Source organism: Lolium rigidum, chromosome 6, assembly GCF_022539505.1.
Source record: "Lolium rigidum isolate FL_2022 chromosome 6, APGP_CSIRO_Lrig_0.1, whole genome shotgun sequence".
NCBI classification, from domain to species: Eukaryota; Viridiplantae; Streptophyta; class Magnoliopsida; order Poales; family Poaceae; genus Lolium; species Lolium rigidum.
In genome coordinates, this window is record NC_061513.1 from 54226372 (window position 1) to 54245873 (window position 19502).

General features: G+C 44.1%; 3 protein-coding genes across 4 annotated transcripts; 2 read left to right on the forward strand and 1 right to left on the reverse strand.

Moving 5' to 3' along the window:
- Window positions 1–7121: 7121 nt before the first annotated feature.
- LOC124660433 (PHD finger protein ALFIN-LIKE 6-like) lies at window positions 7122–12632 on the forward strand. Of its 2 annotated transcripts, none has more exons than XM_047198249.1 (5): window positions 7122–7250; window positions 7343–7375; window positions 8244–8472; window positions 11893–12028; window positions 12105–12632. In XM_047198249.1, exons 1-5 carry the CDS (start codon window positions 7145–7147, stop codon window positions 12390–12392), a joined length of 792 nt encoding a protein of 263 aa, XP_047054205.1. In that variant the 5' UTR covers window positions 7122–7144; the 3' UTR covers window positions 12393–12632. The 2 variants fall into 2 exon arrangements, with proteins under 2 accessions (XP_047054205.1, XP_047054204.1); XM_047198248.1 differs by having other exon boundaries at window positions 7127–7250; window positions 12102–12632.
- Window positions 12633–12955: 323 nt separating this feature from the next.
- Window positions 12956–15519, forward strand: LOC124665948. The gene is made up of 6 exons (XM_047203303.1): window positions 12956–13363; window positions 13945–14020; window positions 14311–14441; window positions 14547–14617; window positions 14766–14847; window positions 15245–15519. Exons 1-6 carry the CDS (start codon window positions 13004–13006, stop codon window positions 15263–15265), a joined length of 741 nt encoding a protein of 246 aa, XP_047059259.1. The 5' UTR covers window positions 12956–13003; the 3' UTR covers window positions 15266–15519.
- Window positions 15520–15683: 164 nt separating this feature from the next.
- LOC124665949 (2-C-methyl-D-erythritol 4-phosphate cytidylyltransferase, chloroplastic) lies at window positions 15684–18528 on the reverse strand. The gene is made up of 12 exons (XM_047203304.1): window positions 18331–18528; window positions 18092–18174; window positions 17924–17995; window positions 17464–17519; window positions 17297–17376; window positions 17058–17140; window positions 16879–16956; window positions 16544–16612; window positions 16355–16423; window positions 16194–16240; window positions 16025–16115; window positions 15684–15942 (listed from the first exon to the last, which is right to left on the reverse strand). Exons 1-12 carry the CDS (start codon window positions 18443–18445, stop codon window positions 15889–15891), a joined length of 897 nt encoding a protein of 298 aa, XP_047059260.1. The 5' UTR covers window positions 18446–18528; the 3' UTR covers window positions 15684–15888.
- Between the last annotated feature and the right edge of the window lie 974 nt (window positions 18529–19502).

A 19502-nucleotide genomic window follows, 5' to 3' on the forward strand; every position in this document is an offset into this window, starting at 1 on the left:
CAAGAGTATGTCTATTCTTGTTGTCAACATCAAAGATCACTGGAAATCCAACAAGGGATTAACCAGTAATGCATTCACCAACCACAGCAAGCCATAGAGAAGGGGAGCTACCCTTGGACAGCATCAAAAGACTGTCAGGGCTACCTCAAACCCAAAAGACCACACACCAAGCCACTGCATCATTACCCAGATGGGTTCAGAGTGAGCTAGGGTTCCCAACAACTTTTGGCATCCCTCTAGCTTCACTAAATCAATCTATATGATCATTACTGCTCAGCAGTTCACATCAATTATCCACTTAATCAACTAAGGCAACACAGATAAGTGATATCAATAAGTAAATTATGAACCAGACACTTGCAAATGATCCAGTGGATCACTGCAAGCATCAGTAGCTGCTTGAGCAAGCACCATCACACACCCAACACAAGCCTGTGTGACACACACACATCACAGAATGAGCAGCAGTGAGGCACAGTCATAACACAACAGCCTTTACAAGCAACTGATGATCATATGATCATCAGGAAACTTGCCAGGGCTTGACAGAGCATGCTAAAGCATGGCAGAGCATGTTACAGCTCAGGCCAGCACCATTACATTGACAATATGAATTAAACAGCCACATCCCATAATGAATTGTTTCACAGTTAACCATATAAACAAGTTTATATTGTATCCAGAAGCACATCAGCAAAGAAATGAAGTAGCTAGATAACAGACAAGCCTAGTAAAGCCCTACCATGAGCAAGAGCTCAAGGTACAACACACACAGACACTGGCACTTGCAATAATGCAAGGATTCATCATAGAAATCAAGCCAGGGGCAGTTAGATGGATACACAATAAGAGCACAGTACCAATAGCAAGCCCAGGCTTAAGCTAGCTTAGCAGGAGCATCATAGAATGCCCATGAGCAAGTGCTCATGAGCCACAACAACACAGAAGGTAAGCACATATCCATAATCCAGAGGGAGGGGCACACCAACATAGCACAGGCTAGAGCATGGGGAGTATAGCAACATAAGGAAAGCAAATAGAGCCTCGGCAGTAGCTAGCAACCATGGCCGCAGCAGAGAGCCAGCAATATGCACACAACAAGCAAGCAAGCAAGCACAGCAACGACGGCCAGCAGAGCAGCAGCAACAGCACGGCAGACCGCTCCACGAGGAGGGAAGCCATGGCCAGAGCTACTGGAGGAGGAAGAAGAACAGGCACAGGAGAAAGAGAAAGGTGGCGCGCGTACCTGGGGCGAGCAGACATCAGGCGCAACCATGGCGGCCACGGCGGCGCGCGCCGAGTGCACGGCAGCACCTAGCCAGGCCAGGCCATGCTCCGACAAGTGCCGCAGCGCCCCGCACCACGACGGCGAAGCCCACGGCGGCGCCATCACGCCAGAAGCGCTTGGAGCAGCGAGATCGCCGCGGATCCCGTAACCCTAGCCATGGCGAAGGGGTCGGGGACGAGCGGGAGCAGCGCCTGCTCCAGATCGACGCGGTGGAGGAGGACCAGCGTCACGAGGCAGTTCTTTTGCGCCCCATGGCGAGGGCCATGGCGGTCGGAGTTCACCGGAATCGGCCGGCGAGGGCGACACAAGTCGCCAGAGCGATGGGGAATTAGGGTTCGTCGAGGCGGCGCGGTGGGGGAGAGAGTGAGCGACCGCACGGGTCGGTTGGACCCGTGCTGGTCTAACCCAACCCGCTGGGCTCCACTGACAGGTGGGCCCAGGGGCAATTGTGAGATTTCACAAATTCATAAAATGCTAAAACTTTGAAAATCAATAATAAATGTTTAATAGCCCTAAAAAAATAATTAAAAATATGAAAATTTATCAACATAAAATTCTCTATCTAAATAAAATATCAAAGAGAATTTTTGAAGACAACTAAGAATAAGTCTTAATTTGATGATTTAAATAATTATTTAAATCACACATATTATTTTCAATAAGGAAAATAAGTCCATTAATGCAATTGGACTTTAAAAACACCTTGACAACATTTCAAGGTTGTAATATTACTTTTAATAGAGTATCTCCAAATCTATCTTAGTATTAACCTCTTACATGAAATAATAATGTCATCGGAAGGGGGGAACAAACCCTAAAACTGGAATCATGCATAATTGCTTCTTTAACCATTGCCCTTATCGGACAATGATGCTATTTTTCAGAAACAGAGGACAAGGCTCAGTCCACACCATCCAACTGCAAAACTTTGCAGTGTTCAGGCAAGTTCATCACTTGCTCATATCATTTGAGTATTTCTATCAAATTACTTGCAAAGTACTATGGTTAACACTATCGCATAAAAACCAAAACCACTATTTTCATAACTATGAATATGACTATGTGGTTGGCAATGGAACCATGGATTGTGTTGATATGGTGGAGGTTCCATTGCAAGGGTTATATCCATCTAGGATTAAACAACAAATGTCGCCGAGTGATTCTTGTGCCGTAATACCCGTGTTAACCATAAGATCCGGAGTGGGACGGTGTAGTCAAAAGTGTTTCCACCTCTCGTTCATCAACGGACGCGCTTTACCGTAGTACACTTGTAATCCAAGGGGGCAAGCTGGTGAGGCTGGGGAGTCCTAAGTCCCCACGGCATTGTCCGTAGTACACTTGTCGCCCGAAGGAGCAAGATGGTGAGGCTGGGGAGTCCTAAGTCCCCACGGTATTGCGGTATATGATGGGTTGCAGCTACCGGCGAAGGAGTTTGGTTCGATCCCAGACTATCGTCGTGGTCGGGGTCCACCCTGAAATATATGGGAATAATGGGACCGGCGAGGACCCAGGGTCGGGGCATGCAACAAAGGGTGGGTGTTCGAGGTAGCGGAGGAACATGATTGGCTAGACCTTATACCGGGCCTCACACCGAAGGAAGTGTGGACGGGAAAGCTGCCCGGTTGGCACCAAGGTTAAGATCTCTTATGGGTAAAACAACACACCTCTGCAGAGTGTAAAGAACCGTGACCTGTCACTCCCTGTTCCGGGATATGGAACTGCGAACGCGGCCGGAAAGGAGCTCCATGAAGTTCTAGTAAACCGGTGAAGGTCGACGGACATAGCTCTTTGAAATAAAAGCAATCTCTTGAAGAAATGTTTATCAAAACCTGCATTGGTATTAGACTTTCTGGTCTAATATCGTAGCTAGTGCATTAAACACCTCTTATCTATAATGAACTTGTTGAGTACGCTCGTACTCATCCCACTCTTAAATCCCCTGCTTAGATTGTCTCAATCGTCTGGAGGAGGACTACGACAACCCTGAAGGAGCCGAGGTCATCGGCTATGAAGAACCAGACCTCTCTGGAGGTATTGAAGGCGTAGACTACCTCATAGTCTACGGAACCGGGGAGGCTTCCGGAGGAGATCAAGCCTAGAAACATCAAGTAGTAGTAGTAACCGAGCAGCCCGAACTCTAAGTACTTAGTTGCTCGAGAGAATAAATGTATAACTTAATGAGACTTCTATATTGTAAGTTAAGTTGGGTTCGACTCGAACCCAGGAGTATTCCTCTTAGGACCCAAGAGGAGCTCCGAGACGATATGTGTATTATGTTTGTAATAATAAATGAATGAGTTATGGACCTGCTATGTTCTGTTGTACTACTCTGAGGGATGTAATATTTGCGGAATGGTACTTCGTGAATGTTATATCAACGACTGGCATACTACAACATGCAGTGGTATGCAGGGTCACCACACATGGGTAGGGCAGACTTGTTATGTATGAGGTGGTATGAATAGTTTGCACATCCAGAACGCTTTCTTGTCTTGAAGTTCGACTATGGTGTCATGAGAACAGAGAACACCCACAGAAAGATGAACAAGAGTTACATGATGATGTAATTGGCTAGGTGTCCTACCAGTCATACTTTGTCATCAGTGATCTCACACATGAATGACTGAAGTTGCTTCTTGGATCTTAAATCACTTAAAGACAATTATGAGGGTTATTGTTTTGGGTGGGATCACATTTCAAATTGTTTAAAACTTAGTGCAATTAATCATGAAATTATTCTAAATGAACTTGTTATTTGTTGTAGAGACGTCATGACCCGCAATATGCCTTTAATCTTGACCTATGCTTGAGAAAGAAAAATTAACTGCTAATGGAAGCAACTATGCGGAGTGGGTTCATGTCTCCAGGATTGTTCTCACGGGAGCTAAGAAAGAGTACGTTCTAGAAGCATCTCTTCCAGGACCTCCGGCCGCCACAACCACAAAGGATGAACAAGACATCTATATCTCTAAAATAGATGATGGAATTGCGATGCAGTGGCTGATGCTGATTTGCATGGAAACATAGTTGGAAAAGCATTTTGAAAACAACAGTGCCTTCTAAATGTTCAAATAGCTAAAAGCTTTGTACCGAAAACAAGAAGTTAAACATTATGAGGTAACAAGAACACTCTGGGCATGCTAGATTGAAGGGTAACATGCATATAAAACAAAACTTTCTATCCTATATGATTACCTAAGATCTATACTATGTAGATGCGATAACGGGATTCAATCGTGATAATCATCGAGTAGTGTGGTAGAGGTCGGTGACGATGATGATTCAGGCAATCCCCGCATCTAGGAAAAATCCTCCATACACGAGGATATCTCCTCCTTGATTCCGATAACAGAACAGACGATTCCTCTATCCTAGTCCACGCATACATAGGTACGATCCGCGAGGGCTTCGTCTTCCAAGGCTTAGGTCTACTAGCAAGAGTGGTGCAACCTTATGGCGTGTGTATGTGGAGAACCTCTGCACAAGAGAACATCCACATAAGGGAGAGACTCTATGTGGGAGAGGGGGAGAGGAGAACGCCAACCAAAGGGCTCTAAGGAGAAACGGTGGGAACTCTGGATGATTTGGGAGAGAAGGGGGGCTCTATGTATATAGGCGTGAGTGGACACACCGTCTTGGCGAAGGGACAACCCAAGGTTGCGCCCCACCCTCCCTTGGTTGTTGCACCCCATAGGGGAAACCCTAGCCGCATCCACCCCTAAACCATGCCCCCCCACCACATGGGTTGCCTTGGGGAAGCCCCACGGGGGATTTGGAGCATGTGAGTCGGCCTACAAAACTTTATGGTTGGCATATAAGTTGGTCTGACATTTCTCTCAACTAGTGATCAAATATGTGTTGATAGTGCTACATGTAACATACCTGCCACTGTCACATTTTTTTTCTTAAATTGCGTACACACACTCCATTTATCTACCGTCCATCCCTTACTTCTTTGGATTCAACGGGTTGTGACCTCGTCGGAACTGCGAAGCAGAGCATGATTCGACCATGCCTACCTTGTGGCAATGTTAGAGTTGTAGGGTGGAGTTTTCAATGATTATTATGGAAACTAGAGAGGCAACTTCATCAAAGAGATTGAGTTCACAAGACGAAGAGGAGCCACCACAGACGGAGAAGAGGTAGGGAAATTGGTCGGAGAGGCATGGTTAGGAGGAAAATATTAGACCGATGCTAGAGAAGGAACTTATGCCTACCAACACTAGGTAGATGTACACTAAAAACGATAAACTACTAATGGTGGTTGTTGGGGTAATGCGGCCAACAATCGTAGTAAATAGATGAAATAAAATAAGACATAGTTGAAGAAAGAAGGGACATCACATTAAGAGTTAGGTCAAAATAAAAAGGTTACTTGATATACCGTGGAGATCCTATGGTCAGTTTTTATATTTTGAGGGAGATCCAATTGTCAGAATTGGTGACCGGAATTATAAAGTGCCAAATCGCACCATTGATGAATAAGCCCTCGAAATCCCTCTCTCAGGGGTGGAGGGCAGTATCAATCTGACCCCCGAAACGAAGATCGTGGTCTTGGCGGCGCTCTGTTTCGCGAAACGTTGTGTCCTTCCAGGGGTAGATTTTTAGGGTATATAAGGCACCTCGCGAAGGGGGGAGGCGAGACGACGACCGAGGGCCGAACGGGCCTGGGTGGCGCGCACAAAGAAGTAGGGCGCGCCACCTGGCCTCGTTCGGGCCTCGTGGCTCCCCTCTCGTGATCCAAAGCTCCAGGTCCCTTCTTTTGGTGAAAAACTCCCGTGGTATTTTTCCTGATTTTTTTTCCTACGAAAACTTGACAAAAAAGAGACTTGACTAAAAACAACATCAGATTCAACTTTTTTATCCAGGTATGGTGAGATTCCAGAGTAAATCATTGAGCAAAGTGCTTGAAAAAGTAGATACATTTGAGATGTATCAGTCTGATATTTCTCTCAGCTGGTGATCAAATATGTGTTGATAGTGCTACATGTAACATACCTGCCATGGCTAAGGTTTTTCTTAAATCGCGTACACACACTCCATTTATCTACCGGTCATCCCCTACTTCTTTGGGTTCAACGGGTTGTGACCTCGTCGGAGTTGCGAGGAAGAGTGGGATTCAACCATGCCTAACTTGCTGACAAGGTTAGAGTTGTAGGGTGGAGTCGTCAAAGATGAGTATGGAAACCAGGGAGGCAACTTCATTAAAGAGATTGAGTTTACAAGATGAAGGGGAGCCACCGACGACAAAGAAGAGGTAGGGGAATTGGTCGGAGAGGCATGGTTATGAGGAAAATATTAGACCGATGCTAGAGAAGGAACTTGTGCCTACCAACTCTAGTTAGATGGACGCGAAAAACGATAAACTATTGATAGTGGTTGTTAGGGTAATGCTGGCGACAAAAACATCACCAGTTGAAGAAGGGACATCACATTGAGAGTTAGGTCAAAATAAAAAGATAACGTGATCCACCGTGGAGATCCTTATGGCCACCTTTATCTTTTTGAGGGAGATCCAATGGTCAGAATTGGCGATCGGAATTATAAAGTGCCAAATCGCACCATTGAAATTCATCACAGTGGTAATTATATGCCCATACGGCGAACGGCTGAGATTTGCCATAGCCAAACACACGAAACGGATCGACCAAGCCCACCCAAGCCGCCCACAGAAACTCGCGGAAACACCCCCAGACTTCTCCGGAAATAAAACCCACTCCTCCTCCTCCATCTCCAGGCTGCCCCTTTCTATTTCTCCCTCCCTGCCGCTCCCCTCCCACCACCGCCTCCTACTCCCCGTCGCCGCCGCCCGCCTCCGCGCTCGCCCCAACCCCAGACGCCATTGCCCACGCCCCCATGGACGGCGGCGGCGCCGGAGCGGCCTACACCGCGCGCACGGCGGAGGAGGTCTTCCGCGACCTCCGCGGCCGCCGCGCCGGCATGATCAGGGCCCTCACCGACGGTACGCCCCTCCCTACCGAATCGGCCCCCTATTCCCTTCAGCCTGCCTTGATTCGCCTGATTCAGCTCTTGTTTCCTTTGCTGCTGTTGCAGATGTGGACAAGTTTTTCAAGCTCTGCGACCCCGGTGAGCGCCTTCGATCTCTTCGCTTTCCCCATCTCTGTCGGGGATTATGGAATGTACAGGTTTCTTGTGTTCTGGTCGTTTGAGTTTGGCTGCTTTGCTGTGAGATTGGAAGCTAAAATTGGAGAAATCTTCTCTTCTCTTCCTTCTCTCTCTCGCGTGGTGCTTGGAGTTCGGAATTACTGGTGGCTACGGGTTTTGTTGGGAGATTGGTAGTTCATCCAGACAGAGAAAAGTATTCTGGGGGCCTTGATTGGAACTGGGGAATCAGTCTTCGTTTCTTGTTGGAACGTAGCACTGCCGCTGTTGCCATCGGACTGAGATTGGTAGATTAGAGAAAAAAGAATTACTCTTCTGAAATACGCAGAATATTTTAGGCCAATTGGTGGCATGGGTTATTGACCAGTTGACTTTCGGTGTGCTTCGGTGTCTTTGCGGGTCTGCATACTTGAGTATGCGCTCTTGGTTTATTAGATTCATTTCTCTTGCCAATTCAGCGAGTCCTGACATAATGCCAGGACTGGATAGTAGTTGCACTGAATATATCAATGCTTCTTTCGCTCCATTCATAGCACAGTGCATTGATATCGCACTGCGTTTGGTTGGTTGCTTGCTTGCGTTATTTACCCTATTCATTCGTGTTGCTCTATTTACACCATTCATGTACGCAGTGCCAAGTTTTGGTTGCTTACCATTGCTGAATATTATATTATGATGGTCCACATGCCTCACACTTGCACTCTAGTGAGCAACTGTGCATACTAGTAGAGCGGCTTCTAAGCTCTAATCACTGTAACTATGGACATAATTACTCAGACTGATGCTGTGCACTGTCATTGCTGCTGCTACTAATTCCATTTGCTTTGAACAGAAAAGGAGAACTTGTGCCTTTATGGATATCCCAATGAGACATGGGAAGTCACCTTGCCAGCTGAGGAAGTGCCCCCAGAGATCCCTGAACCAGCATTAGGAATCAACTTTGCTAGGGATGGAATGAATGAGAAGGATTGGTTGGCGCTAGTTGCAGTTCACAGTGATTCCTGGTTACTGTCTGTAGCTTTCTACTTTGGAGCCCGCTTTGGGTTTGACAAAGAAACTAGGTAATGATTCTACTATGGTTGAACTGTGCACAGTCCTTACCCTCCCCTCATGTGCACTTTTTCATATCTCCATTTTGATTTTGTTGTGAACAGTACGCAGTAGGGGTTCATGTTTTAGGATTAATTACTGGCGTTTCTGGTTGTTAGCTTGTGATTCCTTTTTTATTAAAAGATGCCTTAGTGTACGCTGCTATTTCAAGTAGAATGACTGCAAAACTTAAAAGATTGTTATTTACTGAGTCCTATTTCAATCACTATCTCTCTCATATTTACTGGAAGTTCTGTTGGTGATAACACAGAAGTACTACTGCACCTTAATTTACACATCTGTTAGGTACACCATTTCTGATACACCTTTTATTTCAATAAAGAAGAGATTGGAAGGGTTCTACTGCACCCAAGTCAGAGAAGACTTATTGTAATCCACCTAATTCTCGTGAGGAAAATCTTTTGCTGTTGCTTTGATGCACACAATCTCTTAATGTTAGGGCTGTATATGGAATATGTAATGTTCAAATTTGTTAATACAGAAAATGTATACAAAATGGTATGTTATTATGGTCCCTAACATGTTCTTAGTGTTTTCCATTTGCAGTTATTTCACTTCCTTTTGTCAGTAGCGAATAGGACACTAGAACCATGTTTTAGCATGATGTTTTGTAGGCTATTTTGCCATTCATGATTCATAAAGGTTACACAACATTATTTATACCTTCCAGTATCTTGTTCTGTCTTTTCGTGTATAATATATGAGGAATTACATATTCTAAAAGAACTGCTGTAGAACCATTATTCAGGAAATCTACTTTGGCTCATAGGTGTAGATGCACTCATTATCCAAAAAACATATTTCAAAATCTTCAAAAATTCTGAAAATAATATCTGGGTGTACATCTAGACATTCTATGTTCGCACATAAAATTCGTGAAAAAGACATTTTTGTGTTCTCTGTAAAAAAAGACAATTTTCGGTGCTCCATAATAGTTCTTCACCAGGCTTGCCACAAATATGTATTTTTTCACACAGGAAATTTATTTGATTTTTTTAATATTCTGAACCAAATTTAAAATGCATTTTTCATAATGAGTGCATCTAGACATGCCAAAACACCATGTTCCATGATTTACACTTTTGTTGCCCTGACTATATTATTGTCACAAAAATAACTTATGCAAATTTTAAGACATTACTTTATTAGTGCATCAGGCATCTCAACCTGTGTTCTAGTGTCTCTAAAAAAAACATGTGTTTTAGTGGATATCAGTTGTGTTGCATGGAGAAATGGTTATAGTTTCAGATTCACATGCTATAATCGCTGCATATACTTTTGAACTGCTACTTGGAATTTAAAGCTTTAGGTACAGTTCTATGGTTGCGCTTTTGATTCTTATCTTCCCTTGTTATCATACACTAGATCTGGACCTAGACTATGCTTTTTACACAGTTGATCATTATTCATGTTGTGATGGATGATTTTAGTTGAGAAAATGGTTCAGTTACTATGAGTAGTTGCTTCCTTACTGCGGTTTGTGTTGTAACATCATGCTGTACTTTTTGGACAGCATAATGCTACTTACATAAATTTTGCAAAACCAGATTATGGAAAATGAAAAATGTTACCAGGCACTTCAGTACACAATGTTGTAAGAGGGTTTGAATGCTAGTTTCTTTTCCTTTTAAGAGGTAACACAATTAAACATTACAAAATCAAATGATCTTCAGCTTGAATTCTTAGGTTTCAAAAGAACTGCAATTAATCATTTACAAATCTATGGCAATTTTTTTTCCAAAGGAAAGCAACATATCTATGGCATTTCAATTTTGTAGGCGTAACACAAAATGCTTCCTCTAAACTCTTTTCATGCACAATGTAGTGAGCAGTAGAAATCTTTTGTGTGTGAAACAAACTAGCAAAGGTTTTGTTCTGTGTTAGATTGAGTATTCATTCTTAAGTTGTCTCTTGTAGACAATTCAAACTTAAAATGGTTGTCAACAATGGCCATAATTGAATGACCTTGGGACAAGTATTCTATGTCCATATTTCTACCCTAATACTTTTTAGATCACAAAGGAAATCCATCCTGTACCCCTTTATAATTAAATGACATGATGGGCATCAGGAAATAATTAAGAGTTATGTATAGCCATATTAAAACCCGTATGGCCCATTTGAATCCGTATGCGTCGCGGCGTCGTACACTTGTATGGATGTATTGTTACATTGTTTTCCCGTACTCATCACCAACTGCTCATGGTTGCCCCGTCCTTGTCCCCTACCGCTCATGGTGGCATGCCTGCAGCGGTGGTCGCCAACATGAGTGGTTGTAGTTGTTAACCCTGATGAAGGAGCTTAAGCATTTTTTGCCCCTGAGGAATGAGCTGATTTTGTGCCCTCGACATAAATGAAGGGGCGTAGGCAGAGCAGTGCCACGACAAGCAGGAGGTGTCCGGCGGCCTGGGAGGAGCGGGCGGTGGTTGTGATGGCTAGCTGACACGAAGTGTAGTGTAGCTGAGATATGTGTGGTTTTTTCTTGGACTCTCGGCCGGCCGATTGAGAGACCGTGCATATGATGTGTTTCAGTTTCAACAGCGGCCGATCGGAAACCCGTATCTGGTTAGACTGCCACTGCCAGCGACTAGCCTCTATACTTGCAAATAAGCTGAAGAATTCACAGCTTGCTGGCATGGTCGAGGGCATCAAGCTGTGGAGCCGGCGGGCGGCTAAAGTAGTGTCTCAAGCTTGGTGGCGGCGTCAACACGAGAAAAATGTGGCCAAAACCGACGAGGTGTAGGCAGGCGGGATCGATCAGTGGCTGCCAGCGAAGAGCGGAGATGGTTGCTGGCGAGGAGCAGAGATGGCCGCCATGTTAATAATAGTTCTCATGCAGGATCTCATATAGGATAAATGGTTAGGGAACAATGGGGTGTCGGGGTGAATCACTCACACTGTCTTTCTGTGGATTTCCTTTACAGAAGGACCTTGCTATTTTCTTCTCTCCTTTAACATTGTTTCCTCCCATGTTTCCTGTGGGAACATAGGATGGTAACCTGTACCTGACTGTGTCCCAAGTAAGATGCAGTGCTGAGTGGCTAATTATGTTGAGGATAATAATATTGTTTTCTTAGCTGAATCAAGACAACCTCATAATCACAAGACAGAGGGGAGAGGTTTCCTAGCCTGTTGGAATAAATTATTAGCTTATCTTTGGTCCCATGGGAGTATTGTATCTTCCAGAAACTATTTTTCTTTGCAACTATGGGGGTGCTATTTGTATCTTACTGAAAGTTTGCTTTGCAAAATCTTTACAGTCATACTGTAGATCATCTGAATTTGTTATGTTTTAGTTGATTAATTTGTGCTGGTTAGACTTGTAAACCTTTTAAGCCTTCATTTTCATGCTCCTCTATTTTGTTTTCCAGGAGGCGGCTCTTCAACATGATAAATAACTTGCCCACTATATATGAGGTAGTGACAGGAGCTGCCAAGAGACAGTCCAAGGAGAAGACACCCAACACCAACAGTAGTAGCAAGAGCAACAAGCCTAGTTCGAAAGTGGTAAGTGCAAATGCCCTTTTTTGTAATTATGCACGCGACCTGGATTCCTGTTCATGACACTTTGTGCCTGCAGCAGTCGAGGGCCGAGCCTCGTGCGAAGGCTAAGCTGTCAGCCCCCAAGGATGAAGACGAGGATAGCGGCGACGACGGCGGTGATGACGAGGAAGAAGAGCACGACAACACCCTGTGCGGAACCTGTGGGACCAACGATGGCAAGGACGAGTTCTGGATCTGCTGCGACAACTGCGAGAAGTGGTACCACGGGAAGTGCGTCAAGATCACCCCCGCCCGGGCGGAGCATATCAAGCAGTACCGGTGCCCAGACTGCGGCAACGGCAACAGCAACAAGAGGATCAAGACATGAGCAGCGACAAAGTGTCGTGGGAGGAAAGTTGCTCGCTGCAAGGAAAAAACCATCTGCGTCGTCAAGGTCTCTAGATATCATCATTATTTATGGCTTAGTTTCCAACTAGTCTGTAAGCGTGTGTGTTTTCTATTTAAGAAACTTGAGATTTTCGTGTGTTGTTGACATCAGCCTGTAAACTGTCGGCTCAGGGTACTGCCAACTGACCATTTCTTCATTATTCGTGGATCCTCTAGTTCATGACTCTGTTGCCATCATTCGGCCTGAAATTTGCACTGATCTTGAATTGCTAGAATATGTCTTAAATCTGTTGTTCATCATTCGTTTCTCCATGTACTGTGTTGTTGCCTGTGTTCTGTGTGTTGCAGAACAACATGGCGCAAGTACTGGACTGACCAGTTCTTATCTTCAGATGGAGGACACGCGGCCTAGCGGGCCTACGCGACGTGGACGACGAGAGCCCATGCGGCCCGCACAATCACGGCGAAGCCCAAGTAGTGAAACCTGGCCACTATCAGAGCCCAAACCCACAGAAATATTCCATCCGGCCGAAGAAGACGATCCATCCACCGCGCCGCATCCGACCCTTCTTCCTCCTCCGCTCCGGCGGGATGGCGCGAGCTCTCCTCCGAATAACCACCCGCTGCTGCTCCCCTCTCTACGCCCCCTCCAGCCTACCTTCGCGTCTCCAGAGCCACGGCCTACCTCCCACCCTCCGCTTCCCCTCCCTCTCCTTCTCCGCCTCCGCCGCCTCCACCAGCTCGCATGGCCCCAGCAGCGGCGACGGTGGCGGCAAGGAGGAGGAGGATGACCAGGCAAAGTACGAAAACTACCTGGGGATGAGCGACGACGAGCTCATGGCGCAGTGCGACATGGGCACGTTCAAGTCGTCGGGGCCCGGCGGCCAGCACCGCAACAAGCGCGAGTCCGCCGTCCGGCTCCGCCACCACCCCACAGGCATCGTCGCCCAGGTCGGCTTCCGTTAACCCGCTCTATTATCTTCTTGTGCTTTTGCTTGACTTGCTGATTCTTGCTGTACAGTTGTAGCGTCTGGGCGGTGGGATTCAGTTTTTTCATGCCAAGTAGTATCTTTTTCCCCTTCCATATGATTTGCGGCATTACCTACTATCTCTTCGACTATGAAGAAAATGGGAGGCGCATTGCCTAATTGGGAGATTCTGCCGGCTTGTCGCCAAGTAACATAAAGATAAATTAGTGCACCCACAACCACAAATATGTATAAATACCCATCAAGGTTAAATTGGTGAAGATCGATATTTCATCCTTCCCATTGATGATGCGGCAGCCTTCATCCATCTCTGTAACCCAAACACGTGAAGCACCAACCTTCTTAAATGAACATTACAATGCTTACCGAGTTCCTACTGCTTGAAGGGTAAGAAATATTGACTTCTGCATCTAGTTGAAAATGTGGCAGCAAGTGCGAGACTTGCGAATTGAACTTCAGATCAACTAAATGCATGATTTCATATTTCACTTGACGTCAGCTATCTTATGCGTGATACTTTATCCTCGTTATGGTTCCCCACAGGCTGTGGAGGATAGGTCACAACATAAGAACCGGTCATCTGCTTTATCTCGGCTCCGGAACTTGATTGCTCTTAAAGGTCAGTGTGATTTGCTTCAGCTTTTGCATGTTTCTTTTTGATCAGCGAATGTAAAAGTAATTTATGACCTTGTAACCTAAGCAAGATCAGCAACACATTTTGTTCGTTGCAAATGACCTCAAGGAAACAACCTAATGTTTCATAAATTTTTTTAAATTTTGATCACCATGCACTTGCCATAATTTGCAGCAGTTAGAATAATTAAGCTATGTTTACATATTCATTTCCATTTTCAACTTCCATGCTAGCCATACAACACTTTGGTTTGTTCACCAACTCAATCTTATCAGTTAGGAGGCCGATAAACCTCGACAGCTACACTCCTCCGGTTGAGCTTCTTCAGATACTGCCCCTGAAGTCTACCATTCGATCAAAGGATGTCGGCAACCAGATTGGCCCAAATAACATTAAATTTTCTCCAGTATGATTCTCTTTGTGCACACATGCCAAGTGTTTATTTATTTATTTCACCCTTAGCGTTGTCAATTTGACTCCCTTATTTTCCATATTCTCCTTTGGTGAGCAGGGAATGCAAGCTCTATTAGATCTTCTATTTGCTGTTGAAGGTTCTGTATCAGAGGCAGCAAAAATTCTAGGGTAATGCATGGCTTTCTAGTCGTTTTGGAAGTTTGACTAAACAATCAATCTATTATCAAAAAGGATGCTAGTTGTCAGCATGTTCGTTCCGTTTGGTTTTATAAAGCCACCTTCTGTACAGTATGCTGAACAATTTAACATATTGCAGCTTAAGCACTGGCGCTCTGTCACGGTTAATTTTATCAGATGATTCTCTGCGAGCGGCTGCAAATGAACTGCGAGCTTCCAAGGTATTCTTGAAAATTAGGGCCTAGCCTGTTATACATGTCTGTTCATTAAGGAGAGACTATCACAGATTACATGCAAAAAAAATCATCATTCCAGAGTCTTGTCACCCAGGTCCAGTGTACCCAAACATACGTGTATCAGTACTAGGATCTCAGTGTCTAAATCGCTAGAGAATTACATGATCTCTTACTTTACAGTATTCTTTAGAAATAATATTGTTTGATAGCTAAACAGTGGGTTAGTTTGTGTGACATTTAATTTTGCCGTATGACTCATAAGTTTGAGTATTGGCTGAACTCTAAACCCAATACTTTCACTCTCAAGATATTTAGTTTGTTGCATGCTTATTGCTTGCTACTTTAAAATGAAGACGGTCTTAACTGTGTTTTGTCTCTGCAGGGACTGAAGCCACTGAGATGAGACCCTTTGTCATGCTGTCATCTTCAGCTGTGGCACAGGTGCCAAGGTGTTTATTACTGATGATTTTAATGGCATGCCTTTGGAACTTATACCCAATTCTTGTGCAAGGAATGCAAATATACTCATCGTTACTGTCAACAGGGCTATCGTGCCAGCTTGTTTGCCACCCAAATTTGTGACCTTGTTGTGGTACGGTGCAATTGTACTCTCATGTATTGCCATTGCCGTATATTGCCTTGAACAATTGGAGCTATTTAATACTCCATCCGGTCTTTTTAATTGACTCAAATTTAATACAACTTTGTACTAAATTCGAGTCAATTAAAAAGGACTAGAGAGAGTATAAACTTATGAGATGCAACTCTTTCTTCTGCTAAACTGCTTTTCACCGTTGTGTGGCAATTGTAACGATACAACCTTTTGCTGTGTCAAGTATGAACCCAAACAGAAATTGCCATATTTTCATTGGCACAGAAAGAATGTTACATAGAAGTTATATATCTCGTGTATGAGCTACATGTTCATTTTCCTAGCTTCCAAAATTGTGGATGTGTGCAGGAATGTTGTGCTGATAAATTCATACAGGTGCCTCTCAAATCAGGTAGATATTGTTAATTTCAGCCCTATTTCCCATTCATCAAGCGCTCAGCTAGGAGCAAGTCATCGGGAGTTGTCACCTGCAAAAAGTTTACCTTTTGAGTACCAGTTTACTCAAAATAACAGTTCAGAATGTTATAGTTCACATGGCTAATATGATACCTTAATGTTTGTATAAGAGCCCTCAGTGATATACACAGGATGTTTCAAGTATTCTACGATTGAAACATCATCAGTGACCTCAAGGTCATCCCTGTGAATGCAAAGTTTATTCAAGCAGAAATGGAAATCAACATATCAAGTCAATTCTATTTCGTGTGATCTGGCTAACCTTTTAACAAGCTCGAAACCATCTTTGAGCAAATTGGGCTCCATCACCTATAGTCAGAATATCTTTTACACTCATATATGTTTCCTCCCCGCAAATAAAAATTGAAAATGAAACAGAAGCATGAAATATGTTCTTGTTATAAAGGGCATTACTATGATTACCTGTGGAGTTTGCATTTCCCACAGAGTTTTCCTATCAAGGGTTTTGACGACAAAAGAATCGTTGTTGGCCTGAAAAGAGAGATGTCATTTAAACTGTATAACATAGTTATTAGTCAAATCAAAGTTGGTCAAGGATCTTTGCAAGCTCATCGTGTTAGTGGTTTTATGGATATATAAAGTAATAGTCACCTCCTTTATAGTAGCTTTGACAGGGACACCAAGAACAGCTGCTCCATGCACTGCAGCATCCTCTAAGACCTAGTCACAGTATAAACCAAGATCACTATTATTACTTGATAGACCTGCAAAGCCTTTACGTATATGCCTTTTCCTCTTTAGAGAGTTAGCAACCTATTATTGAACATGAAAGCACCAGATTAAGTAAGAAATTTCTCAATTGTTCTCAAGGAAACACAAAGAAGTTTTAAGCCAGATCAGTTATCCGAGCAGTCATGCATGAAGAATATATTCACAAAAAACATCAGTTGCAAGTTGCATGGGAGAATTTATTGCTGGCTGGTAACCTTTTTGACATCTTCAGAAGATACCAAGGGTCTTGCAGAATCATGGACACAGACAAGTTCTGAATCTCCATCAATTTCCTGTGAACAAATTTTTGTGTTTACAATATTCATCAAGATATCTACTACAATATTTATACACAAAAGCAACATAAGCAGCAATACTGTGGGCTACCACTAACCTGAAGTCCATTAAAAACAGAGTCCTGTCGCTCTTTACCCGGCCATGTAAATTTAATAGGTATTTGCAAGTTTTCAACCGAACCTGTGGAAACAGTTAATTCATTGAAATTCTTATTCAGAGGCAACCAGTCTTTAAATTTAGTCACATAACTTAGTCTTAATAAGTTGCAGATACTTATAGTAGATAAAAGCATAGTGAAGACAATGAATGTCGAATGAGTCCAGACAACATACAAACCTTCAAATATATTTTTGTAGGATGGATCACACACCACCACGACTTCCTTCACTTCCTTCATTCCACAGAACGTCCTTAAACTGCAGAAAAAAAATGCAAAGATTCCATATCTACATGAAACTGCGAAATCAAAGAACTGGAATAGGTTATCTGGTGGAGAAATGAACCTGTGCACAGCAATTGGCGCTCCTAGTAGTGGCAGATACTGCTTAGGCATATTTGCCTGGTAGAAAAGGTGCAGAAAACTTAGGCACACCAATCATCCAGCAAAAAGGATATGTTAGTTCACTGCAAAATGCTGCAATTATTCTAAACCATCTTTGAGAACTACACCGCAGTCTGTTCATTTTGTTTAGCCCTATTCCTAATGTTCAAGAGAGGTAGCGCAATCTCTTATACATTACATGTATCTTCACTTATAGGACTAGGACTCGTATAGAATATAGATACACCATGATAATATGTATCAACAAGGGAAGAAGAGCTATGCCGTTTCCAACCAAAATAATGAGACTGATGAACCTGACCAAAAGCAGTATACAGGACACACCAAGAACGTAGGTTTCAGAAATCAGAACAACAGCCAGTCATCAAGAGCTATGTTTGGAGCATGAGATAGAGCATTACCCCCATTCTCTTCCCTTGCCCTCCGGACAACAAGATCACCGAGACGCTCCTCTCCTTCACAGCCTCCCCGCCCTGACAAAACAAAAAAGGCTCGTTTCAGCAACTCGTCATGGTCAAAACAGCGGCTCCGGCGTCCCCCGCCGCCGTGTCCTGCGAAATCCAGCGCACCTGCGCGCCATCCGGTATGGAGGCGCAGATGGCCGAATGCAGATGCCTCGTGCTCCTCCGGGGAGCGACCCGGCAGCTCCCACCTGACCACCACAGTTGACCCACCAAAGAAACACCAAGCCTCAGCACAGCAGCTACGAACAATCCGACTGGAATTCTAGCTAATTCACACCCAGGGTGAAGCAAGGAAAACGGAGAAGTGGCGATTGGCCTGGAGCAACAGACAGAGCAACCCTTACCAATCCGACGGCGGGACGCCGGGAGCAGCACGGCTGTGGGGGAAGCCGACGGCGGAGGCGTGGCCGGGACGGAGGGGAGCCGCGCCTGGAGGTGGCTGCAGAGGCGGAGCTCCATTCCGGAGGAAGATGGGATGGAGCTGACGATGAGTTGCACGGAGGCGACAAAGAATTGGGAGGAGGAATCCTGAAGAAGTGAAGCGAAGTGTGTCGATGCCAAGGATACCATGCCGGTCAATCCCCGCCGTCGGTCAGCTTGCTCTGGTTTTTTCCATCACGTGTTAGGCTTTTGTAATCATTTTTTGTGCGTGCAAGGACTTTTTCCAGTAATTCGGCTGCTGAAATCGTTGCTCATCTACTCTTAGCTGCACTCTCTGAATTGATTATGAGTAAGTGAAGTTTTCTTTAATTCTCAAAAAAGTTTGCGGGCGACGAGTTTGGTGGTGTCGAGGCCGAGTCATCGCGGGGCTTCGGTGCGACGGATCACCCATGGTTGTGGATAGGGTTTTTTGGGAGAAATTCTTACCGGCTCACCCGACACCGACGCGATGTCGCCCGCGGGTGGCATCAGTTCTTCCTGGAGGGTGTCGTGGTTACCCTTCATCCACTTCCCTCTGTGTACGAGGGGAAACCTTAGGATCTTCTTTTCCTGGAGGGTGTCGTGGTCACCGTCATTTAGTCGACCCACCTCTATCGCCATTTTGTTGTTTATTTTTCTTATTTTGGGCATGTATTTGCTGCTACCCCATCATTTTTTTTCATTTCAAGACTCGTGGTTGTATCATGTGGTTGCTATATTAATATAGCGGGGCGAAAGCATGTTACAAGGAAAAGAAAGCCTCATCGGTCTATTAGGGCTCCTTTGATTCATATGATAGAAAAAATATAGGAATAGAACAAGCATAGGATTAAAATGTCATGCATACTTGAATTCTATGGTAAGATGAAGTATGTTTGAGTGTAGTGAAGGAATTTTTCATGGTTTAATGACCTAATATTTTTTTCCTTATAGGATTTGCTTTACAAGATTTTTGTAGAATTAGTTTCTACACGATATGTTCTCATGAATCAAATAAATTGTATAAATTTTCTTTCATAGTATCCAAATTCTACACAATTACGATACAAATACTATGAATCAAAAGAGCCCTTAATAATCATCCACAATACTAAAT